The 26,146-nt window shown below is 43.6% G+C and overlaps 1 protein-coding gene and 1 long non-coding RNA gene across 13 annotated transcripts in view; one reads left to right on the top strand and one right to left on the bottom strand.

Annotated features, from left to right (window-relative positions):
• Positions 1-11,793: 11,793 nt before the first annotated feature.
• LOC139187271 (uncharacterized) lies at positions 11,794-17,961 on the bottom strand. The gene is made up of 2 exons (XR_011570809.1): positions 14,302-17,961; positions 11,794-13,858 (listed from the first exon to the last, which is right to left on the bottom strand). It is a non-coding gene; the product is annotated as an uncharacterized lncRNA (long non-coding RNA).
• Positions 17,962-18,286: 325 nt separating this feature from the next.
• Positions 18,287-26,146, top strand: part of YAP1 (Yes1 associated transcriptional regulator) — a 135,536-nt gene continuing 127,676 nt past the window's right edge. For 2 of the 12 annotated variants that reach the window (XM_070803318.1, XM_070803308.1), the window contains exons 1-2: positions 18,290-19,035; positions 21,774-22,024. In XM_070803318.1, coding sequence (XP_070659419.1) covers positions 18,718-19,035; positions 21,774-22,024 — 569 coding nt within the window. In that variant the 5' untranslated portion in view covers positions 18,290-18,717. Of the gene's footprint in view, positions 19,036-21,773; positions 22,025-26,146 lie in introns of all 12 variants that reach the window. The other 10 variants (XM_070803320.1, XM_070803312.1, XM_070803314.1 and 7 more) reach the window with 7 other exon arrangements.

Below are 26,146 nucleotides of genomic sequence, written 5' to 3'. Positions count from 1 at the left end.
AGGCTGAGACTAGTAACCTTTCCTTTCAAGCCTGGGTATGGAAAGCACAAGCCTGAATTTGACAACCTATATTGTGTATAGCACTAAAGAGGCTATTTGGGGACTCGATTACATGTTCCACTTAAGTTCTACCCTAAGTCTTCATACTCCAAATTTCTTCACATCCCACTCTCAGAATAAACTTTAATTTCTCCCATATGGATAACCAGCTAGATTTTAGGAGAGAAAGACATTTGATTTTTAATGATTTTTTGACTGTGTTATATATAATATTACATTGAAAAAAGAAGCTTATTAACCAAAATGCATTAGAGTGCTAAAACTATATATTTTATACATATGTATTTGAAAGTGATCCTTCTGTAATAGGCCTGACATGTCCTCCAACACAGAAGAACAAGATTGAACAGTTTACTCATGCCCCCAACCTTTTCTGGAAAGCTATTATACCTTGGTGTATTATTTATTAGTTTAGGCAACTAGATCATCCAGGTAGCAACCTGAGTAGTGGTGGTTTCTGGTGATTTAGTCACTAAGTTGTGTGACCCCATGGGCTGTAGCCTGCCAGGCAATCTGTCCATGGGATTCTCCAGGCAAGAATACTGGAGTGGGTTGCCATTTCCTTCACCAGGGGATCTTCCTGACCTAGGGATCAAACCCAGGTCTCTTGCATTGCAGACAGTTTCTTTACCTGAGGAGAGTTACTTATAAATATTTTTTCTGCTCTCAGGGAAAGTGTCCACGTAACTGTCAGAAAAGCCTGTTGAAGTCAGTGAAAAGCTGACATTATAACTTTTTACAAAGAAGTACTGTTTACATACTCTAGCTTAGGTCTTTTCTAATCCAGCTCCCTACCCCAATTCATACTGTGTAACTGAACAGGGGTGAACGTGGTTTGGATTTTTAAAATAATTATTTACATATGGATGTCCCTCTTTAAAGCACTTTAAACAATTCACAGTTGTTTTTTGCTATTATAGAAGAATCTCCTTCAAACCATAGACTATTTTATAATTATTGATTAGTGTCTAATATGGAACATGCATAACAATCAGTAAAGGCTGTGGTGATAAACATTTATATTTCAGTATTTAGAACATGAATTAGAATAAAAGAATAATTTCAGGACTATTTTAACTCACAAATGCACACAAAATATCTTCTAAATTATTAAAATGGAGAACTCTGAAACTAATGTCTTTGAGTTAAATAAGGAAGTACTCCTGACAAACCTGTATGCACGTCCGGAAGTAAAAATTAGAACCGGCACTGCAACCATGTGTAAAAGAATGAAACTAGAACACCTTCTAACACCATACAGAAAAATAAACTCAAAGTGGATTAAAGATCTAAACGTAAGACCAGAAACTATAAAACTCTTGGAGGAAAACACAGGCAGAACACTCTCTGACATAAATCACTGCAACATCCTCTATGACCCACCTCCCAGAGTAATGGAAATAAAAACAAAAATAAACAGGTGGGACCTAATTAAACTTAAAAGCTTTTACACAATGAAGGAAATTATAAGCAAGGTGAAAAGACAGCCTTCAGAATGGGACAAAATAATAGCAAATGAAACAACTGACAAAGAATTAATCTCCAAAATATGCACGCAGTTCATGCAGCTCAATACCAGAAAAACGAACAACCCAATCAAAAAGTGGGCAAAAGAACTAAACAAACTTTTCTCCAAAGAAGACATACAGATGGCTGATAAACACATGAAAAGATGTTCAACATCACTCATTATTAGAGAAATGCAAATCAAAACCACCATGAGGTACCATCTCATGACAGTCAGAATAGCCATCACCGAAAATTCTACAAATAAATGCTGGAGAGGGTGTGGAGAAAAGAGAACCCTCTTACACTGTTGGTGGGGAATGCAAACTAGTACAGCCACTATGGAGAACAGTGTGGAGATTCCTTAAAAAACTGGGAACAGAACTGCCATACAACCCAGCAATCCCATTGCTGGGCACACACACTGAGGAAACCAGAATTGAAAGAGACACGTGTACCCCAATGTTCATTGCAGCACTGTTTACAATAGCTAGGACATGGAAGCAACCTATATGTCAACTGGCAGATGAATGGATAAGAAAGTTGTGGAACATATATACACAATGGAATATTACTCAGCTATAAAAAGGAGTGCATTTGAGTCAGTTCTAACGAGGTGGAAGAAATGAGTCTATTATACAGAGTGAAGTAAGTAAAAAAAAAACAAAAAACAAATATTGTATATTAACCCATATATACGGAATTTAGATAAACAGTAAAGATGATCCTACATGCAGGAGAGCAGAGGAGACACAGATGTAAAGAACAGACTTTTGGACTCTGTGGGAGAAGGCGAGGGTGGGATGATTTGAGAGAATAGCACTGAAACATGTATATCACCATATGTGAAATAGATCGCCAGTGCAATGCACGAAACAACACAGAATAACCCAGAGGGATGGGGTTGGGAGGGAGGTAGGAGGGGGGTTCAGGATGGAGGGAAACATAAGTACCCATGGCTGATTCATGTCAATGTATGGGAAGAGCCATCAAAATATTCTCAAGTAATCATCCTTCAATTAAAATAAATAAAATTTTTTAAAAAGAACATGACATGGATAAATGGACTGGTTCAAAGTTGGGAAAGGAGGACAACAAGGCTGTGTATTGTCTCCCTGCTTATTTAACTTCAATGCAGAGTCAGTTTAGTTCAGTCCTTCAGTCGTGTCTGACTCTTTGTCACCCCATGGTCTGCAGCATGCCAGGCTTCCCTGTCTATCACAAACTCCTGGAGCTTGCTGAAATGCATGTCCATTGGGTTAGTGATGCCATCCAAACATCTCATCCTCTGTTTTCCCCTTCTCCTCCTGCCTTCAAAAGTTCCCAGCATCAGGGTCTTTTCAAATGAGTCAGCTCTTTGCATCAGGTGGCCAGAGTATTGGAGTTTCAGCTTCAGTATCAGTCCTTCCAATGACTCTTCAGGGTTGATTTCCTTTAGGATGGACTGGTAGGATGTCCTTGCAGTCCAAGGGACTCGCAAGAGTCTTCTCCAACACCACAGTTCAAAAGCATCAATTCTTCAGTGCTCAGCTTTCTTTATGGTCCAACTCTTATATCCATACCTGACTACTGGAAAAACCGTACTTTTGACTAGACGGACATTTGTTAGCAAAGTAATGTCTCTGCTTTTTAATATGCTGTCTAGGTTGGTCATGGCTTTTCTTCCAAAGAGCAAGCGTCTTTTAATTTCATGGCTGCAGTTACCATCTGCAGTGATTTTGGAGCCCTGTTTCCCCATCTATTTGCCATGAAGTGATGGGACCAGATGCCATGATCTTAGTTTTTTGAATGTTGAGCTTTAAGCCACGTTTTTCACTCTCCTCTTTCACTTTCGTCAAGAGACTCTTTAGTTCCTCTTCACTTTCTGCCATAAGGATGGTGTCATCTGAGTATCTGAGATTATTGATATTTTTCCTGGCAATCTGGATTCCAGCTTGTGCTTAATCCAACCAGGCATTTCACATGATGCACTCTGCACAGAAGTTAAATAAGCAAGGTGACAATATACTGCCTTGATGCACGTCTTTCCCAAATTGGAACCAGTCTGTTGTTCCATGTCCAGTTCTAACTGTTGCTTCCACCTGCATACAGATTTCTCAAGAGGCAGGTCAGTGGTCTGGTATTTCCATCTCTTGAAGAATTTTCCACAGTTTGTTGTGATCCACACAGTCAAAGGCTTTAGCACAGTCAGTGAAGTAGAGGCAGATTTTTTTTTTTTTTAACTCCCTTACTTTTTCTATGATCCAGTCGATGTTGGCAATCTGATCTCCAGTTCCTCTGTGTTTTCTAAATCCAGCTTCAACATCTGGAAGTTTACAGTCCATGTAGTGGTGAAGCCTGGCTTGGAAAATTTTGAACATTACTTTGCTACTGTGTGAGACAAGTGCAAATGTGCGGTAGTTTGAGCATTTTTGACATTACCTTTCTTTGAGACTGGAATGAAAATGACCTTTTCCAATCCTGTGGCCACTGCTGAGTTTTCCAAATTTGCTGGCATATTGAATGCAGCACTTGCATAGCATCATCTTTTAGGATTTTCAGTAGCTCAGCTGGAATTCCATCACCTCCACTAGCTTTGTTCATAGTGATGCTTCCCAAGGCCCACTCACTTCGCATTCCAGAATGTGGGGCTCTAGGTGAGTGATCACACCATCGTGGTTATCTGGGTCATGAAGATCTTTTTTTGTATAGTTCTTCTGTGTTTTCTTGTCACCTTTTCTTAATATCTTCTGCTTCTGTTAGGTCCATACCATTTCTGTCCCTTATTGTGCCCATCTTTGCATGAAATATTCCCTTGGTATCTCTAATTTTCTTGAAGAGATCTTTAGTCTTTCCCATTCTGTTGTTTTCCTCTATTTCTTTGTGTTGATCACTGAGGAAGGCTTTCTTATCTCTCCTTGCTATTCTTTGAAACTCTGCACTCAAATGGGTGTATCTTTCCTTTTCTCCTTTGCCTTTTGCTTCTCTTCTTTTCTCAGCTATTTCTAAGTCCTCCTCTGACAACCATTTTGCCTTTTTGCATTTCTTTTTCTTGGGGATGGTCTTCATCACTGCCTCCTGTACAATATCATGAACTTCCATCCTTCGTTCTTAAGGCACTTTGTTTATCAGATGTAATCCTTTGAATCTATTTGTCACTTCCACTGTATAATTGTATGGGATTTGATTTAGGTCATACCTGAATGGTCTAGTGGTTTTCCCTACTTTCTTCAATTTGAGCCTGAATTTGGCAATACAGAGTTCATGATCTGAGCCACAGTCAGCTCCTGGTCTTGTTTTTTCTGACTGTATAGAGTCTCTCTATCTTTGCTTGCAAAGAGTATAATCAATCTGATTTTGGTATTGACCATCTGGCAACATCCATGTGTAGAGGCTTCTCTTGTGTTGTTGGAAGAGGGTGTTTGCTATGACCAGTGCATTCTTTTGGCAAAATTCTGTTAGCCTTTGCCCTGCTTCATTCTGTACTGCAAGGCCAAATTTGCCTGTTACTCCAGATATCTCTCATAGAAGGCAATGGCACCCCACTCCAGAACTCTTGCCTGGAAAATCCCATGGATGGAGGAGCCTGGTAGTCTGCAGTCCATGGGGTCGCTGAGGGTCGGACACGACTGAGCAACTTCACTTTCACTTTTCACTTTCATGCATTGGAGAAGGAAATGGCAACCCACTCTAGTGTTCTTGCCTGGAGAATCCCAGGGACGGGGAAGCCTGGTGGGCTGCCATGGGGTCGCACAGAGTTGGACACGACTAAAGCGACTTAGAAGCAGCAGCAGCAGCAGCAGCCAGATATCTCTTGACTTCCTACTTTTGCATTTCAGTCCCCTATGATGAAAAGAACATCTTTTTTGGGTGTTAGTTCTAGAAGGTCTTGTAGGTCTTTATAGAACCATTCAATGTCAGCTTCTGCAGCATTACTGATTGGGACATAGTCTTGGATTGCTTTGATATTAAATGGCTTGCCTCGGGCTTACCTGATAGCTTAGTTGGTAAAGAATCCGCCTGCAATGTGCGAGACCTGGGTTCAACCCCTGTGTTGGGAAGATCCCCTGGAGAAGGGAAATGCTACTCACTCCAGTATTCTGGCCTGGAGAATTCCATGGAGTCATGAAGAGTCAGACACAACTGAGCGACTTTCTATGCAGAGTGCATCATGAGAAATGCTGGACTTGATGAATTACAAGGTGGAGTAAAGATTTCCAGGAGAAATATCAACAGCTTCAGATATGCAGATGATACCACTCTAATTGCAGAAAGTGAAGGAGAACTAAAGAGCCTCCTGATGAAGGTGAAAGAAGAGAGTGAAAAATCTGACTTGAAACTCAACATTCAAAAAACTAAGATCATGGCATCTGTTCCCATCACTTCATGGCAAAGAGAAGGGGAAAAAGTAGACGCAGTGACAGATTCTGTTTTGTTGGGCTCCTGCAGACAGTGACTGCAGCCATGAAATTAGAAGACGCTTGCTCCTTGGAAGTAAAACTGTGACAAATCTAGACAGCAGATTAAAAAGGAGAAACATCACTTTTCTGACAAAGGTCTCTCTCGTCAGAGCTATGGGTTTTCCAGTAGTCATGTATGAATGTGAGAGTTGAAGCATAAAGAAGGCTGAGCACCAAAGAATCGATGCTTTCCAACTGTGGTGTTGGAGGAGACTCTGGAGAGTCCCTTGGACAGCAAGATCAAACCAGTCAATCCTAAAGAATATCAACCCTTTATATTCACTGAAAGGACTGATGCTGAAGCTGAAGTTCCAATACTTTGGCCGCCTGATGCGAAGAGACGACTCATTGGAAAAGACCCTGATGTTGGGAAAGATTGAAGGCAGGAAGAGAAGAGGGTGGCAGAGGATGAGATGATTAGTCAGCACATCTGACTCAATGGATACAAATTTGAGCAAACTCAGGAGATAGTGGAGGACAGAGGAGACTGGCGTTGTACAGTCCATGGGTTGTAAAGAGTCAGACACAACTTAGCAACTGAATAACAACCCCAACAACATCAAGTCAAGTAGAAATTTCTCCTGAAAGTTGTTCCTTAATTTCTTCTCATGCAATTATATCAATTTTCTGTTGGTGGGTGAGGCTGTGTTCCCTCCCTGTTGTTTGGCCTGAGGCCAAACTATGTTAGGGGTAATGGTGGTAATGGTGACCTCCTTCAGAAGGGCTCGTGCCAGGACTGTTGTATTCAGTGCCCCCGACCCCGAGGCAGGCCACTGTCGACCTCTGCCTCTGCCAGAGACTCCTGGACACTCACAGGCAAGTCTGGCTCAGTCTCTTGTGGGGTCACTGCTCCTTTCTCCTGGGTCCTGGTGCACACAAGGTTTTGTTTGTGCCCTCCAAGAGTCTGTTTTTCCCCAGTCCTGTAGAAGTTCTATAATCAAATCCCACTGGCCTCCAAAGTCAAATTCCCAGGGGGTTCTCAGTCCCTTTCCCAGATCCCCAGGTTGGGAAATCTGCTGTGGGTGCTAGAACTTTTGTAACAGTGAAAGAACTTCTTTAGTGTAATTGTTCTCCAGTTTGTGGTTCATCTGCTCAGTGGCTCGATGGTGAGGCTCTCACACCTTGCCTCCCAAGTCTGCTGCAGCCAGAGCCCCTGTCCCTGTGGCAGGCCACTGCTGACCCCTGCCTCCACAGACACTCAAACACTCAACAGCAGGTCTGGCTCAGTCTCTGTGGGGTCTCTGGGTCCTGGTGCAAACAACGTTTTCTTTGAGCTCTCCAAGTGTTTCTGGCTGGTATGGGGTTTGATTGTAAATGCAGTTTCTCCCCTCCTACTGTCTTGTTGGGGCTTCTCCTTTGGCCTTGGATGTGGGGTATCTTTTTTTGGTGGAATCCAACATTCTCCTATTGATGGTGTTCAGCAGTGAGTTGCAATTTTGGAGTTCTCACAGGGGAAGATGAGCACACGTCCCTCTACTCTGCCATCTGGATTAAAGATTTACTGAGCATGGCCCTGCCCAGCAGAACAAGACCCAGATTCCCCCACAGCCAATCCCTCCCAGCAGAAACCTTTCACAAGCCTCTTATCCTCACCCATCAGAGGGCAGACAGACTGAAAACCACAGAAAACTAACTAAACTGATCACATGGTTCACAGCCTGGTCTAACTCAGTGAAACTATGAGTCATGCAGCGTAGGGCCACCTAAGACGGACGGGTCATGGTGGAGAGTTCTGACAAAATGTGGTCCACTTGAGAAGGGAATGGCAAACCACTTCAGTATTCTTGCCTTGAGAACCCCATGAACAGTATGAAAAGGCAAAAAGATATGACACTGAAAGATGAACTCCCCAGGTTGGTAGGTGCCCAATATGCTACTGGAGAAGAGTGGAGAAATAACTCCAGAAAGAAGAGACAGAGCCAAAGCGAAAACACACCCAGTTATGAAGGTGACTGGTGATGGAAGTAAAGTCTGATGCTATAAAGAACAATACTACATAAGAACATGGAATGTTAGGTCCATGAATCTAGGTAAATTGGAAGTGGTCAAACAGGAGATGTGAAGAGTGAACATCAACATTTTAGGAATCAAGGAACTAAAATGGACTGGAATGGGCAAATTTAATTTAGATGACCATTATATCTACTACTTTGGGCAAGAATCCCTTAGAAAAAAAGGAATAGCCCTCACAGTCAACAAAAGAGTCTGAAATGCAGTACTTGGATGCAATCTCAAAAACAACAGAATGAACTCTGTGTATACCATTCAATATTATCATAATCCAAGTCTATGCCCCAACAAGTAACACTGAATAAGCTGAAGTTGAACAGTTCTATGAAGACTTATAAGACCTTCTAGAACTAACACCCAAAAAAGATGTTCTTTTCATCAAAGGGGACTGGAATGCAAAAGTAGGAAGTCAAAAAACACGTGGAGTAACAGGCAAGTTCTGCCTTGGAGTACGGAATGAAGCAGGGCAAAGGCTAACAGAGTTCTGCCAAGATAATGCACTGGTCATAGCAAACACCCTCTTCCAACAACACAAGAAAAGACTCTACACATGGACATCACCAAATGGTCAATACTAAAATCAGATTGATTATATTCTTTGCAACCAGAGATGGAGAAGCTCTATACAGTCAGCAAAAACAAGACTGGGAGCTGACTGTGGCTCAGATCATGAACTCCTTATTGCCAAATTCAGATTTAAAATTGAAGAAAGCAGGGAAAACCACTAGATCATTCATGTATGACCTAAATCAAATCCCATACAATTATACAGTTGAAGTGACAAATACATTCAAGGGATTAGATCTGATAGAGTGCCTTAATAACTATGGACAGAGGTTCATGACATTGTACAGGAGGCAGGGATCAAGACCATCCCCAAGAAAAAGAAATGCAAAAATGAAAAATGGTTTTCAGAGGAGGACTTAGAAATAGCTGAGAAAAGAAGAGAAGCAAAAGGCAAAGGAGAAAAGGAAAGACATACCCATTGAGTGCAGAGTTCCAAAGAACAGCAAGGAGAGATAAGAAAGCCTTCATAAGTGATCAATGTAAAGAAATAGAGGAAAACAACAGAATGGGAAAGACTAGAGATCTCTTGAAGAAAATTAAGAGATACCAAGGGAGCATTTCATGCAAAGATGGGCACAATAAAGGACAGAAACAGTATGGACCTAACAGGAGCAGAAGATGGTAAGAAGTGACAAGCATACACCAAAGAACTATACAAAAAAGATCATCATGACCCAGATAACCACGATGGTGTGATCATTCACCTAGAGCCAGACATCATGAAATGTGAAGTCAGGTGGGCCGAAGAAAGCTAGTGGAGGTGATGGAATTCCAGCTGAGCTACTGAAAATCCTAAAAGATGATGCTATGCAAGTGCTGCATTCAATATCCTAGCAAATTTGGAAAACTCAGCAGTGGCCACAGGACTGGAAAAGGTCATTTTTATTCCAATCCCAAAGAAAGGCAATGCCAAAGAATGTTCAAACTACTGCACAATTGCTCTCATCTCACACAGAAGCAAAGTAATGCTCAAAATTCTCCAAGCTAGGCTTCAACAATACATGAACTGAACTTACAGATGTTGAAGCTGGATTTAGAAAAGGAAGAGAAAGTAGAGATCAAATTGTCAACATTCACTGGATCACAGAAAAAGAAAAAAGTTCCAAAAAAATGTCTACTTCTGGTTTATTGACTACCCAAACTGATCACAACAAACTGTGGAAAATTCTTCAAGAGATGGGAATACCAGACCACCTTACCTGCCTCCTGAGAAATCTGTATGCAGGTCAAGAAGCAACACTTAGAACTGGACATGGAACAATGGACTGGTTCCAAACTGGGAAAGGAGTATGTCAAGGCTGTATATGCAGAGTACATCATGCAAAATGCCTGGCTAGATGAAGCACAAGCTGGAATCAAGATTGCTGGGAGAAATATCCATGACCTCAAATATGCAGATGACACCATCCTATATGGCAGAAAGTGAAGAGGAACTAAAGAGCCTCTTGATGAAAGTGAAAGAGGAGAGTGAAAAAGGTGGCTTAAAACTCAACATTCAAAAAACTAAGATCATGGCATCTGGTGCCATGGCAAATAGATGGGAAAACAAAGGAAACAGTGACAGACTTTATTTTGGGGGGCTCCAAAATCACTCCAGATGGTGACTGCAGCCATGAAGTTAAAAGACGCTTGCTCCTTGGAAGAAAACCTATGACCAACCTAGACAGCATATTGAAAAGCAGAGACATTACTTTGCTGACAAAGGTCCATCTAGTCAAGGCTATAGTTTTTCCAGTAGTCATATATGCATATGAGATTTGGATCATAAAGAAAGCTGAGTGCAGAAGAACTGATGCTTTTGAACTGTGGTGTTGGAGAAGACTCTTGAGAGTCCCTTGGACTGCAAGGAGATCCAACCAGTCCATCCTAAAGGAAATCAGTCCTGAATATTAATTGAAAGGACTGATGTTGAAGCTCCAGTACTTTGGCCACCTGATGGGAAGATCTGACTCATAAGAAAAGACCCTGATGCTGGGAAACTTTGAAGGCAAGAGGTGAAGGGATTGATAGAGGATGAGATGGTTGGATGGCATCACTGACTCAATGGACATGAGTCTGAGCAAGCTCCAGGAGTTGGTGATGGATAAGGAAGCCTGGTGTGCTGCAGTCCCTGGGATCACAAAGAGTTGGACATGACTGAGTGACTGAACTGTACTGAATTATTCCAAGTCAACTAAATCTTGGCGCTTCTTTTATTATTGCATCATCCTCATGATGCAACAATAAAAACTCATTCATACTTCCTATTTAATTTTTTTATTACCCTATGAAATAGGCATCATTATACCAATTGCTACCAATGCCTGGCACAAAGTTAGCACTCTACAAGTACTTATACAAATGTTTCATCTTAATTTCATCCACTCCTATAGTTAGCACACCATTAGGAAGATCCAAAAATAGAAGGGAATAAGCAGAAGCTTTGAAGCTATTGAAACTATGAGTGAAGAGAAATCAGAGGAAAAGAAGGAAGAAAAGAATTCTCCAGCTTTAGACCAAAGAGAAGCTGAGTACGGGTCACTGTGATAGAGAATTTACAAATAGACAGTGATGGATTCTGCAAGATTTAGAGTCCCCATCCCCTCTCCCCACACACACCTTAAGGTTAGGGCTACAAAGAATCCTGAGCAAGGTGTAATGCTCCATGATGTCTGACTCCAGGCACTCGAACTTTCTCCTTTCTGTGAACTCTTAAATTAGAGTCTCATGAACTGAGGTAATCTATGTCCCTCACAGTATGAAAAGCCCTAAAATTATATTGTAGAGTAAAATGTTTCCAAGCATCTCCTTTGGGACAAAAGATTGTGTCTCTTTACACTTTCAGTTGGACTTCTCCAATATCAATCCAGATTGTCCTTGACATTTAACACTAAGACTTTATAAGCCTAAACTAGCACTTATTGGTCAATAGAAATAAATAAAATATTTCTTAGATAACAGGGTTCCTATACCCTCTTATCTTTCTATATGTATAAATTTGTCAATAACCCTTTTGAATTATCTGAAATTAAATGTAATGTGCCTTATGGGAAGTTTGAATTCTGGACTTAAAACTGCAGATTCAAACTCAGCTCTACCACTACTAGCAGTACAACTTTGGCAAGCTTGTCTCTGCCTCTATTTCCTCATCTATAATAGGTTTCTTTTAATTTGAATTTTTAATTTTAAGGAGTTGTTATAAGGATTAAATGACTTAGCACAGTGTCTGGCATAATGTTAACTGTTCCTTTTATTCCATCAAGAACATTTGAAAAGTCAGGCAAATTCACTAGCATTTATTAAATGTAAGTCCTGGAGGTATATGACATAGAAACATCTGTCTGTTCTGTGGAGACTGAATTTTCACAATCAGAGTCATGGCAGCAAACCCAAATCTTTACTCTGGAGCTCTGGGATCCCTCCCTACCTCTCTCCCTTCCTTCTTTTCTTTTTATTGAGTGTCTATTGTTAAGCATTTACTGGCATAAGAATAAAAGATGGGAGATATTGTTGTAGAAGCTCCCAGAGTAGTGTTGGGGACACAGAAACATACAAACATTATGACTATGAAAAAAGCCATGATGGAAGTGCTGGGTGGCTTCTGTGAGAGCCCAGAGGAGCAGCCTCTCAGCTGCTGTGGGGTGGAGGCCAGTGAGAAGGGCAGAGCCCAGGAGGACTTCCCACTGAGAAGCTTTGCAATTCAAGTACCAAGGGAAACCAGGTGAAAAGGGAGTAAAGGTTCCAAAGGGCAAGAGTAGCACCTGCAGAGGCCAAAGCTGAGAGCGCAAATGGCTTATTCAAGGAACCATAAGTGGTTCAGTAAGCCTGGAAAACAGAACTTATATAAGTGAGTCTTAAGAGTTCAGTGGAGGAGAGAAGCAAAGGACCTTGCATACTATGCCAAGGGAGCTGAATTTGTCTCGAATGATATCACACCATGATCAGACCTGCACATTAGAAAAGTCACTCTGATGGAGTGAGTGGAGTCAGAATAGATGTCTGATGCAACCATGCAAAACTAGAAGCAGGGACACGATCTGAGAAGCTCTGCAGAAAGTGATGGGAAGTGGTCGAAGTGGAAATAGACCTGGAGTTGGGCAGTAGACTTTCCAAGATGTGAAAGAAAATCACCACATGTATTAACTGGTTGGATGGTGACAGGGAGGTGATTAAGAGGACACTCAGTTTTCTGGTTTGAACAAGTGGGTGGATCCTGATGCCATTAACTGAGACGGTGAATCAGAAGGATGTGGCTTGGGAGGGTGTGTGTGTGGTATAAGGTGGACGACGGTAGGGGTAAAGAGTCCAGTTTCAGATGGGTTGAGTCAAAGGGTAAATGATCAAAAGGTGAGGAAGTGAAGAACAGGCATGTAGACTGCTTGTCCCAAAAATGTACCTGTGGAGAGAAGGGCTTGTACAGTTGTATACATGTTTCTGAAGGTTCAGTTCAGTTCAGTTGCTCTGTCATGCCCAACTCTTTGTGACACCATGGACTGCAGCACACTAGGCTTCCCTGTCCATCATCAACTCCCAGAGCTTACTCAAATTCATGTCCATCAAGTCCGTAATGCCATCCAACCATCTCATCCTCTGTCATCCCCTTCTCCTTCTTGCCTTCAGTCTTCCCCAGCATCAGGGTCTTTTCCAGTGAGTCAGTTCCTTGCATCAGGTGGCCAAAGTATTGGAGTTTCAGCTTCAGCATCAGTCCTTCCAATGAATATTCAGGACTGATCTCCTTCAGGATGGACTGGTTGGATCTCCTTGCTGTCCAAGGGACTCTCAAGAGTCTTCTCCACAGTTGAAAAGCATCAATTCTTCGGCGCTCAGCTTTCTTTATGGCCCTACTTTCACATGCATACGTGACTACAGGAAAAACCACAGCTTAGACTAGACGGACTTTGTTGGCAAAGTAATGTCTCTGCTTTTTAATATACTGTCTAGGTTGGTCATAGCTTTTCTTCCAAGGAGCAAGAGTCTTTTAATTTCATGGCTGCAATCACCAACTGCAGTGATTTTGGAGCCCAAGAAAACAGTTTGTCACTGTTTCCATTGTTTTCCCATCTATTTCTCATGAAGCGATGAGACTGGATGCCATGATCTTAGTTTTCTGAATGTTGAGTTTTAAGCCAGCTTTTTCATTCCCCTCTTTCACTTTCATCAAGAGGCTCTTTAGTTCCTCTTTGCTTTCTGCCATAAGGGTGTTGTCATCTGCATATCTGAGGTTCAGGGGAAGACTTCTAGGTCTTTTGTGTATGGTGGTCTTCTGTTCCCTGAGCAGCAGGAGGTGATGTGATTTTCTGAAAGGCAGGGGAGGATGATAAATAAACACGAGGAGGAGAGTGGCAAAGTTTAGAATATCATATGAGTGAGAAGCTGACTGTGGACACCAGGAAACATGGTTGGTGCTGCTGCTGCTGCTAAGTCGCTTCTGTCATGTCCGACTCTGGGCAACCCCATAGATGGCAGCCCACCAGGCTCCACTGTCCCTGGGATTCTCCAGGCAAGAACACTGAAGTGGATTGCCATTTCCTTCTCCAATGCAGGAAAGTGAAAAGTGAAAGTGAAGTCACTCTGTCATGCCCGACTCTTAGCGACCCCACGGACTGCAGCCTACCAGGCTCCTCCGTCCATGGGATTTTCCAGGCAAGAGTACTGGAGTGGGGTGCCATTGCCTTCTCTGGAAACATGGTTAGGGACTATAAATGTGGAGGAGAACCAATCCACCTGCCTGTGAGATTACCTCCAGCTGTTCCCAAGAACCAGGGTGTCAGCCAGGCTTTCTGGAGGAGGCTGAGTGGGAGAGGGCTGGATGCTTCCTCTTTTCAAGCCCCTCTGTGTATTTGAGCATGCTGAAATGCCAAGAGTTACAAAATCAGAGAATGTTTCAAATCCTTATACTTCACAAATTAATAACTGACAATCATTACTACACAATAAAATTGTGCTATTCATTCCATAATTACAGACTTTACTTAAAATATTAATTCATAATGCATTACAGATGGTGTCATTTAATAAAAGGACAAAGTTTAAGTTTCCAGTGAATGCTTTCTTGTACTTGCATAGGGATATCTGTGGGATGACAGGATAACTTCATTTGGAAAACTGTCACATGTTTACATTTCCTCAGAGTTTATGCCTAGTAGTGGGATTGCTGGGTGAAATGGTGGTATTAGTCCTAGTTTTTTTTAAGGAATCTCCATACTGTCTTCCAGAGTGGCTGTATCAATTTACATCTCACCAAACTGTGCAAGAGGGTTCTCTTTTCTCCACACCCTCTCCAGCATTTACTGTTCATAGAATTTTTGATGATGGCCATTCTGACTGCTGTAACTGTCACAAGTTTCATTTGAGGCTGTTAATGAATGTGGGGCCCAGGCCCCCTATCAGCCTCAGGTATTAGAATAGAAAAGACAGATGACTGGATTAATCCAGTTTAATAGATCCAGCTTATTGAAATACAATAAACTTGAGGACACAGATGATAACAGAGGCTGAAGCAATGAGTTACAATTTCTAAACTGAATTGGGAAAGAAGTGAAAACAGGAGTGATCGGTTGGTAGAAAAGACAGAGGTTAATAGTTTAAATGAGGTATGAATCATTAAGGGAATAGTATAATATAGCTTGATTTCACAGTTAGAGTATTTCTGGATGATGGTGGGGTGTGGACATAGGTGCAGATCGCTAAATGAAGTGGAGAAGACGGTCCCCTGTAGCTGAGAGGGCAAGTCATTGCAAGACTAGTGTTCTCAGAGAGTGATCTACATGGATGTGGAAAGTGATCCGGGATACCGTGGGTCTGTGTATGAAGAAGGCAACTCCCTGTCTCAAAGAGCCTTGGGTTAATTATTGCTCTAAAAGTGGAGCTGGAGAGGAACAGAGGGGACAAAGGATTGAATTCATGTTATCTTTATCCCTTGCTGACCTGTGACTGAAATTTATAGATGAGGAATAGTCAATTACAAAATCTTGGTTGATGTTACTGAGGTGCTTACAGAACATAACATCACTCCAGAGAGCCTTTAAATCCACTTATCAAAGTAATTTTGTTCTCAACTGAACGGCAGGTGAAACAATACTGAACAAAGCAACCTCGGCTGTACCCTAAGCCCTTTAATTACAGTGTTCATAGTAATAAATACTCTAGTGAAGGGACAACTTGCATTACAATCCCAGGTTTTCAATCACTTTCGTTCTTAAAAAGGATTTTTTCTTTTGTTTTTTTAGTTGAAAAACTTAATGCATAGTTTGTGTGCAAAGGCTTCGTTGGTGTGGATTGATTATCAGATGTGAGAGGAAGGGGCTGCCGGCAGTGTCCCCGAGGAGCACTGTGGCAAAGGAGAGGCCAGGAGAAGTAGTCTGTGAACACAGGACGGTGAGAGCTGACATTTATGCAGATCTCACCCCATGCCAAAAGCTGGGCTAAGTATTAATACTTACTGTATGTCCATTGACTCCTTGTCTCAACATATGCAGTAGGTGTCGTTACCTGACCCCAACATTAAAGAAATTAAAGACTAGGAAATAAGTCACTTGTCCAATGTCACAGAGAGAGTAAATGGTGGATCTGGGATCTGAATTCAAATATCTGTAACTCCAGAACTTATAAATTTGTGGTTAAACGCACTTGACATTTGGGGATGTGCATTACAAGTCACTCAGTTGTGTCTGACTCTTTTTGACTCTATGGATTGTAGCCTCCAAGCTCCTCTGTTCGTGGATTCTCCAGGCAAGAATGGTGGAGTGGTTTATCACGCCTTCCTCCAGGAGATCTTCCCGACCCAGAAATTGAACCCATGTCTATTATGCCTCCTGCATTGCAGGTGGGTTCTTTACCATTAACATCCCCTGGGAGGCTTCATTTGGGGATGGAGTGGAGATAAATAGAAAAGCAGGCATGGGCATCATGAAGGCAGATCTCATTCTTCACATGAAAGTGGAATCCAGAGCAGTTGATTAGAAACTTGCCTTAAAATCTTGAGGGGCTGAGGCCTCTTTCCCTGGCCCACCCTTTCACACCAAGTGATACAGCTCCCTCTGAACTGTGGTGTTGGAGAAGACTCTTGAGAGTCCCTTGGACAGCAAGGAGATCCAACCAGTCAATCCTAAAGGAAATCCGGCCTGAATATTCATTGGAAGGACTGATATTGAAGCTGAAACTCCAATACTTTGGCCATCTGATGCGAAGAACTGACTCATTGGAAAAAACCCTGATGCTGGGGAAGACTGAAGGCAGGAAGAGAAGGGGACAACAGAGGATGAGATGATTGGATGGTATCACCGACTCAACGGACTTGAGTTTGAGTAAACTTCGGGAGTTGGTGAAGGACAGGGAAGCCTGGCATGCTGCAGTCCACGGGGTCTAAGAGTTGGACACGACTGAGCGACTGAACTGAACCAACTGGTCTGGCTGGAGGAAGAGGTGTTTGTTTTTGTTTTTTGCTCAGGGGACCTTTTCTTGTTTAATCCTATTTACACATTGTTTCACTAGCATTGCAGACACAAACATTAAAACAGGAAGCTAGTTTTTCTTTATAATTAACTAGTGGATTTAAAATCAGAGTGATGTTGCATAACCCCGTGAATACACGAAAAATACTGGATTGCTTGAATGGACACATTTTATGGAATGGGATATCTCAGTAAAGCAGCTTTTTAAAAAATCAGACTGTATGAAACAAGAAACAAATTTTGGAGAATTCCCTGGCACTCCAGTGGACTCCCTGCTTCCACTGCTGGAGGCACAAGTTCGCAAGCAGCACGGTCAAACAAAAAACCCCAACACATTTTCATGGCTTTTGAGTGATTTCAAGAGGACTCCTTCCATGTATGACACCGCCACAAAGAGAGCCAGGTGCGTGGTGTGAGTTCCTCACCCATTTACTTCTTATTCGGTCAACTATCACAAAGTGAAAGTTAAGGTCCCAGGCACAGGGGTAACAAAGAAAGTAGGCTCCCATCCCGTCAAGGATAAGACAGGTACACAGAGCAATACTTGAAGTTAAGCGTGGACTTCTTCCCCGTTCAAGTTTTCACGACTATGTTGCAAATCTGAGTACTAAAAAAATGTTTTCACTTTAAACAAAGGCAATTTTTTGGTTACTTAGTAAATGAAACTGAGTCCCAGATTTAGTCTTTAAGCTTCAAATCCCAAAACTGGTTTATGTCTTTCAAGTGGGTTTTGCATGTTTAAGAAGTGAAAAGTATCAAGTTCATGTTTTTAAAAAAAATGGATCCTTATTAAGTCAATGTGTGTTACGGGTACCATTTTAGGTCCACCCTCGCCGTGAGCCCACATGAGCACTCCCGTCGGTGCGGTCGGGCTGACGCGGGGCGGGCGTCGGTGGACTCCGCCGTCCCCGCCCGACTCCTTTCTGCCTTAGCTGTCCGGCAGCGAGGGGCGAGGGGCGCCTCGCAGCCGCTCCCGAGGGCGAGGGGGAGGCGGCCAGGCCGGGCGGGCGGGCGGACCCCCTGCGACCAGGGCGGCCGCGCTCCCAGCGGAGCCAGGGCTCCGACCTGGACCCGCCCCGCGCGCGTCGTCTGGCCGGCGGCTCCCCGGGCGCGGGGCGCCAAGCACGCTCCCGGCCGCGGCCGCGGCTCCGCGAGGCCCCGCGGAGGCCGGGCGGGCGGGCACGCGGGCGGGCGGGGCGGCGGCGGCCGGAGTCCGCAGGAATGCGGCGCCCTCGCCGGGGAAAGTTTCCCTGAGCATCTGGCGCGGGCGGGCGCGCAGAGGAAGGAAGCGCCGCGAGGAGGCGGGGCCGCGGCCGCTCGGGCGGGCGCGTCTCCCAACTTTAGTTTTGGCGTCCGAGGCGAGTTTGCGTCTCAGTCGGGAGCGGCCGCCGCCGGGGGAGAGAAAGGGAGGAAGGAAGGAACAAGGAGAGGAAACCGGGCGAGGGGGAGGGGAGCGGCGCGGGCCGTGCGGCCGCAGCTCGGGCCGAGGGAGCGAGCGCGGGCGCCGCGGGCCCCGGTCTCCGGCGCCCCTCCCGACGCGCCGCAGGCCCGCGGAGCCGGGCGCGGGGCGGGGGCTGCGGGGCCGCGGCGCAGCCCCCGGCCCTGAGCGCGAGGCCAGCGCCGCGCCCGCCGCTTCTCCCGCCGCGGCCCGTCGAGCCGGGCCGTCCGGGCGGAGCCCGCGCCCGCCGGGCGAGGCAGGAGCCATGGATCCCGGGCCGCCCCCGCCGCAGCCAGCCCCCCAGGGCCAGGGGCCGCCGCCCGCGCAGGCCCCCCAGGGCCAGGGCCCGCCGTCCGCGCCCGGGCAGCCCGCGCCCCCGGGGCCCCCGGCGGCGCCGCAGGCTCCCCCCGCCGGCCACCAGATCGTGCACGTCCGGGGGGACTCGGAGACCGACCTGGAGGCGCTCTTCAACGCCGTCATGAACCCCAAGACGGCCAACGTGCCGCAGACCGTGCCCATGAGGCTCCGGAAGCTGCCCGACTCCTTCTTCAAGCCGCCCGAGCCCAAATCCCACTCCCGACAGGTAACCGCGCCGCCCGTCTTCCCGTTTCCCCGCCGGGCGGGCCCCCGGCTCGGGGGCTCTGGGGGCTCCGGCGGGGGCGCTCGGGGGGTGTGGGCTCCGGGGGCGCCGGCGGGGCGGGGATGGGCGCGCGCAGGGGCGGGCCGGTCGGGGCGCCGCGCTCCTCTGGAGTCCGAGGCCGAGATTTGTACCCCCCCGCCCCCGGGAGTCCGTCTCGGCGGCTGCAGCCCCCGGGGGCCCTCTTCGCCTGCTCCCTTCGTTGCTCCCCCGCGGGCTCCCGGCGGAGTGGGGGGGAAGGCAGGGGCGGGCGAGGCGGCCGGGCCGCGGGGGGCTCGCACAATGCGCGCGCTCCCCGCACCTCCGCTCCCGCCGCCGGGCCGCGAGCGGGGGCGGCCCTGGCTTCCGCGGGCGGAGTCGCGCCCCGGGCCCCATCTCCTCCGGGGTTCCCCGGGCCCCCTAGTCTCCCCGGGAGGCACGGAGTCGTGCCCTCGTTGGCCAGCGTGGAGCAGGGCCGGGGCTCGAACCGGCCCGGGCGGTCCCGGGCTCTTTGTCCCCCTCCCCCTCCCGGGAGCACTTCTCCTCCTCGCGGCCCCGGCTCTCGCAGAGCACAGGATCCAGACTTTCCTGGAAGTTGTTTATGGAGTTGGGCGCTCTCACCCCGGCCCTTCCCCCTTGCGCTCTGCAACTCGCGCAGGCTCACTCTCCCCGAAACGCAGTGGGCTCACGTGCTGGCTTCCCCACGGCGGACGATTATTTACAGTCCGCTGAAATGCTTTTAAATGGGCCACATCTGCACGGCGCGCGGGCCCTGGGCTGGGTTGCACCGCGCCTGGGGTTTAACACAACCCTTTGATAACGCTCCGCAGGTTGACTCACAGGCCGAGTCCTGCCTAGTTCAGCTGTGATTAGAAGTTAATGTTTGGGAAGCGATGACTAATTCGAGGCTCGCCATTGCTCTTTAATTCTTACTGAGGATATGAACATGGCTGTCCCACATACACAGCGTTCGATTATTTTGTCAACGTGATCCAGCGTTGAAGTGCAACTTATATCATGAAAGTGTTAACATTCCGATCGGTCCCAGAAGATTTGTTTAGGGGAGATTTTTCTTTCTCTCTTTACTTTTTAAAAAAGAACTTGCTTCAGGCTAAACTTCAGCATAGGAAATTTGCCCAAAAGTTAATTGGTTTTCCAAATAACTGCGATGAAGTTAGTCCACTCGACTGTAACTTGAGCGGAAAGAACACTTATCGCCCCCACTCCCATCGCCCCTCCTATTTGCAGGCCTGTGATAAGTTCTCCTCCCTCAGACCAAGGGGTTTTGGGAACTCAGAGAAACTCACTTAACCTGCTGACAAAAACCTGGGTTAAGGGAGAGGAAGGAAAAACAATTTAGCTGCTTGCCCTAAATATTTCAGTTTGTAAGAAGTAGACTTAGGTGTGCTGCTTTCTCTTACCCCTGGAAATGAGTTTCCGGACTCGTGGGTAAAAATGTGTGTTGGCATTGCACCCCACCGTCTGCACAGCTATGCTGCTGGTTTATATGTTTCGAAAGCATAATACCCATAGGATATTGAATTCCCCATTTTGTGGCATCTATAAGCCGAAAAGAATTGCCATTGAAAATTGTACCTATTTTTCTAGTAAATGATTGCATGAAAGTTTGTATCAGCAGTTTATGGATTCATAATATTCACAATTTACTACAGTTTTATTTGTTTTAATGCGTTTGTTGACCAAGTGTGCATCTGTAAGTTTGACTTTTATTTCTGCTAATGAGTCCTAAATTCCAATTTATTCTGATTGGAAACTCAGAATATATATGATTTAACATCAAGGCATAGGTGCCCTTGCTGATTGCTTCCAGTCTCTCTTCCTTGGTTTTATGAATCTGGGGAATTTTAACTTTTTGATAATCAAACCCTAACTCTAATTAAGGAATTTAAATAACTATATTTGCTTATGAATAGTATGAATGTGGGTTGTAAATACTGTTTTTCACAAATTATTGAATATTTGAATATAAGTTCATTTATTGCCTCATTTTTCCATCGTGGGGGGGAAAAAAAAGCTATTACAAATGAGAAAACTTGAGGCTCAGAGAGTAAGATATTGTCCAATGTGTCACACTAGCCAGGTTGGACTGAAACCCGTATCTTTAGGGTCTGAGTTCAGGAGTTTTTGTGCTGCTACACAGTTGTAAATATGTAAGTATGTAAATTCTTAAGTTACCGTTGTAGTTACATTGTTGACATCTTTATCATCTAGGTACAAACATATGGCTGGGTTTATATTTCATTCATTAGGTGGCTTTTAAAGAATCTTTGGATGTTTCTGGATCTTTTGCAGTTCTTAAAAGTTGTATAAATTTTGATGGTTGCTGTATTGATGACATTTGTCCATGGTGAGAAAAAAATGACACCTGTCTTGTGTTTAGGGCTTGAAAACAATTACGTAAAACTTAGTTTTGAAAAAAGGTGGGGAGTCCATAGTCATTTGATTCTTTGGGTTTTGTTTATACCTAAAACAGTTTAGAAGTTGGGAAAAACACCTACACTGCCTTGGCGTTTACCTCGGCTTTTAAAAGTATCCATCTGCAACCTGTGTTCCTCTGTGTTAAATGTTGAAATTTACCTTTGGTATTTAGAATTTCATGGCGACCAAATATCAGTTGGAGAAGTTTGCAAGGACTCTCTTTGAGAACGTATTTTAAGAAGTCTTTGTTTTCACCTTCCCGATAGGCCAGTACCGATGCAGGCACCGCCGGGGCGCTGACTCCGCAGCACGTGCGGGCTCACTCGTCCCCCGCGTCCCTGCAGCTGGGAGCCGTGTCTCCGGGGACGCTGACCCCCACGGGAGTGGTCTCCGGCCCGGCAGCCGCGCCGGCTGCTCAGCACCTTCGACAGTCTTCCTTTGAGATCCCTGACGATGTGCCTCTGCCAGCCGGCTGGGAGATGGCGAAGACATCTTCTGGTCAGAGGTACTTCTTAAAGTAAGTGGAAAAAGGGTGGGGGAATATTTTCTGGCACCAAGATACGATTTATTTTTATATTTTCCTTAATATTTATGTCAAGCTCAGTGATCTCTTCCATAATTATTTTTTTTTCCAGGATGGTACGACCTAAATACCTTCTTTGGGTAATATTTTGAAAGCTTTATGGATTCCTGGCTCATAGCCTCTTACTAAACTTTTTTTTGTGGCAGTTAGGATGTTCTCATTTTGAGTTTGTGCCAAACCTGTTAATTAGCCTAGCTCTAAACTGAAAGGATCCCATGAAGAATTTGAAATTGAGAGAATTAGGAGGCTGGCATAGTTTTATGAAGTATGTAGGGCACAACTTACCTTTTTAAACATTTTACTGGTAGAAAAGAACTATAAAAATAAGTACGACTTCCCTGGAAGTCTGATTTTACAGTATTTTAGGTGTGAGATGACGGACCCTTTAGCTGCAGTTTGACGTGTATTATCATTTTCTCCCTCAAAAAGCAAAGAGAAATATGCATTTTCATATTTGATATGCAGCAGTTCAGTAGCAAACTTCTTTTGAGCCAGCAGGTCTTCAAAATAGAATCCCTCTTCTCAGGGTAAACAAAAACAAGGCTATTGGGTTATTTGTTTTTCTCAGCCTTATTTTTTGTGTGTTTAACAAATGTGGCAAATTTTCATTGAAGCTGAAAAGATCAAAGTAGAATTTTGTTTCCTCTCACTTTGAAATTATAGATAAGACTTTAATATTTTTATTTGGCTTCTTTGGCATAAGTACAGAATGTTTCCTATAAGTAATTATAGACTGAAATTGATATTTTCAAAAAGTTGCTAAGTTCTGTTCAATCATGTTGAGATAATAAAATTAAAACAATCCAAGTTTTGATTGACATCTGTCTTTGACAGTTTACTCCCAAGGCAAATGTAACATTTATTCATTAGATCAGATAATACAATAATAATAATACTGTTTTGTTGTATATCTTAATATTTTATATTGCCTTTCAGGGCAGGTTGTTAACTTTCAGTGTAAGATACAGTTTTGTGACAAGCTTATTTAGGAGAAAAGCAGAGGGAAAAGTCTGATCTTGAAAAGTTTCTGCAGTTTTTTTCCCCCCTTTCCTGCAACTTTTTTCTTTTTTAAATCGTTTTCTGGTGTCCCGGTATCCATTTCAGAGGGTCAGGTTTCAACCAGAACAATAAAGAGCCTGAGACTGGAAGGTACACACAAGTCTGGCAAACTCATCTGCATGAGCAAGATCATTTGTTCTGAAGCAGACATCCACAGTAAATGATTGAAAGAGTTGCTCGCTGTGAGGGATGTGTCTTGAAGGGAAAAGGAGTGGAAACAAACCAGGTTGTTAGGAAAAAGAAAGGCTGTACTTTTCTGAAGCTCTCCCTGCTGGGTCGCATGCTGACCTGGGGAGATTTTTAAACAGTTTAATAGCCGGCTTGCCTCTCTTCTTTGGTTGATGTTATAGCTGCAAGTCTGTGATTAAAGAGCAACATTTATGCTCCCCTTTTCGTCTTTTGTATCTTGTAATAATTGCTTCGAGGTGACATCTGCCTACATTTTTATGTATGTACATTTAATAATCTTTTTGTTTTGACCTGAAATGTTCTGTATTTTATTTTTTAAAGTTTCCAGTGCTGCTTTCTTTGAGAAAGTGTCTCTCTCAGAGGTGGATTAACAAAGGAAACACGTACACCCCCCACCCCAAACACCCCACTCAAGTGAGCCTCTGGCGAAGGTAAACCAGGACAAAATGATCTGAAAATTATGCCATATGGGTAGTGGTTTCCATGGAAAAGAAAAACTGGAAAGAAGATAGATTAGCATGATTGTTTTTCAAGATTTTTGAGAGATTCTCACTGGAAGTAAAATTAGGTTTATTATGTGATAAGAATCGTGAAAATTTTTGACTCTGTGGAATATTTGGCTCACATCAAACCTTCAGAAATAAAAAGGTGTCCCCTTATGATTGATCTCGGTCAGTAAAAGTCAGCAAAATCATGGGTTAGTTGGTACGCATCAGGAATTACGGAGAGGGCCCCTCAGCACTGGCTGTGGAAGTTGGATGTGGACTTAGAAATTTAGTATCTTCTAAAGGATCTGCTTTATGAGCAGTGTGTAGTTGGAGAAGAGTTATAGAAAGATTAGCTCACATCCAGTTGGTAGCTATTTCCATGATGTCGTGGGGCATGTGAGTTGTCCTAAACAACTTATTTTTGTGTGTTGCACAGGAAATGAGATGAGTATCTGCCTTGACTTAGAGTTGAAGGTAATAAATGAAGTTTTTGGAGCAGGGTTGTTATTTGTCGAAGTTCATTTTTATTCTGGGTTTGATATTTTAAAGTCAAGCTCTCTTTGCAATGAGCAGCACTTTCCTCTTGTGTCTAAAGAAGATTCTTATTGCTGGCTAGATGTAGAATGAAGATTTAAATTAGAGACTTCACACTCATTTCAACAGTGAAAGCTGCACCTTACTATACATTTTTTAAGATACTTGTTGGCCCTAATTTTAAGTTACAAAGTATATAATATGTTGAAATACACACTTGGCATGGAGAAATCTGACCATAAATGGTCTAAATTTGCAAGATGATATAATTTAAAACTTAGAAACATTTACTTTGGAAGCAACTGATTATTGTCTTGTGACATTAGATAAATGACTTTGAAGTTAGTTGGCCCATCCTGTTGTTTCAAGGCAGCATAACTAGGGAAGGATTACAGGCAGGCAGCTGTTGGGACTTTTAAAGCCCTGCCTCCATCAGTGAGATTTTCTGGAGAAGACTGATGCCTTAGGTTGGCAAGTGATAAGGTGGAAGTATGGTCCTAGCTGTTTATCAGTGACACATACTCAGGTTCTGGTATGATAATGAAGTATTTTAAGTTTAGTCTGCGTACTAGGTATAATATTTGTTCTACTGAGTTTACTGTTTAAAACTAATTCCTTCAAAATTGTGTATTGAGCTTTAAGAGAATTCTTTTATTGCTTTGAGAATTACTGCTTTCTTCATCTGTCTTACAGTTTTCCTACAGGAAATAGTTCTTCAAGTAGTTGGTCAACAACTTCCTATTTCTTTATAAGCTGCTGAATAACTTCCTGAATTAGAATTCTATATCTCTGGTTACAAGAGTGTTCTTACTTCTCCAGTTTGTTTTATTGACTCTAATGCTCTGTAACTGTTATGACATACAAAGAACTTCTTATGTAAAATGTAGCATATAAGAACTTATAATTTGATATAAGAAGTCTCATCCAGTGATTTTAAAAATGTGTAGATTTTCATTGTTTTAATAATCTTCTAATTTTTAAGAGGTCATTTTGTTTCATTTCTGTTTTCTTATCATTTTCTAAATAATGGGACTCTGTTTTTAAACCTTGAAGATTCAAGGTTTCTTGTGGCTGTGATTTTATTAACAAGTATATTGAGTATCTTGATTCACAGTTTTAAAAGGTATCTTTTCAGAGATTTTTGACATTCCACAGCATAGAAATTAGCCCGTATTCCAACATTAAATGAAGTTGCCTTCTAGGTGTTATTAATTGTTGTAAGTGATTGGAGTCTTTTTTTTTGACCCTTACCTTGTTTTCGAAATGAATGTTCCTCTAACCCTAAGTAAAGCTACTTCAAACATGCATCAGTTAAGGAGACAGATTATCAATTAAATTGTTTCTTGTTATAATAATTTGATCTTGCATCTTGTCCCAAACACTTAGAAGAGTATGAACACATATATTGTGTATTGCTACTGTAATAAATATTAGGTGTTTTTAAAAGGAACAGTTTTATTGACAGGCTAATCTGCTCCTTTGGTTTCTTGCTATATCAAATGTAACCCAAATGATTTCCCTTTAAAAATGAAAAGCCTGTGATATTGCCCTTAACTGTTGATTAAGCTGCAAAAAAACAAAACCCAGAAAAGCCGGGGGTGGGTGGGGGTGGGGGGGAGCCCACAAACAGTTGAAATTGCAGTCACAAAATATTCCCTAATATAATATTGTAAGTCAATTGTACTTTAGTTTTAAAAATCCCCACAGAGTTACTTCCCTGTCTGCGGGGATGGCCAACCTACCCGCCTGTCTCGCTGATTGAGACTGAGTGGAGAGAGATGAAAGC

This window comes from Bos indicus, chromosome 15 (assembly GCF_029378745.1).
Source record: "Bos indicus isolate NIAB-ARS_2022 breed Sahiwal x Tharparkar chromosome 15, NIAB-ARS_B.indTharparkar_mat_pri_1.0, whole genome shotgun sequence".
Lineage (NCBI taxonomy): Eukaryota > Metazoa > Chordata > Mammalia > Artiodactyla > Bovidae > Bos > Bos indicus.
This window is presented reverse-complemented; position numbering and strand designations above follow the sequence as displayed.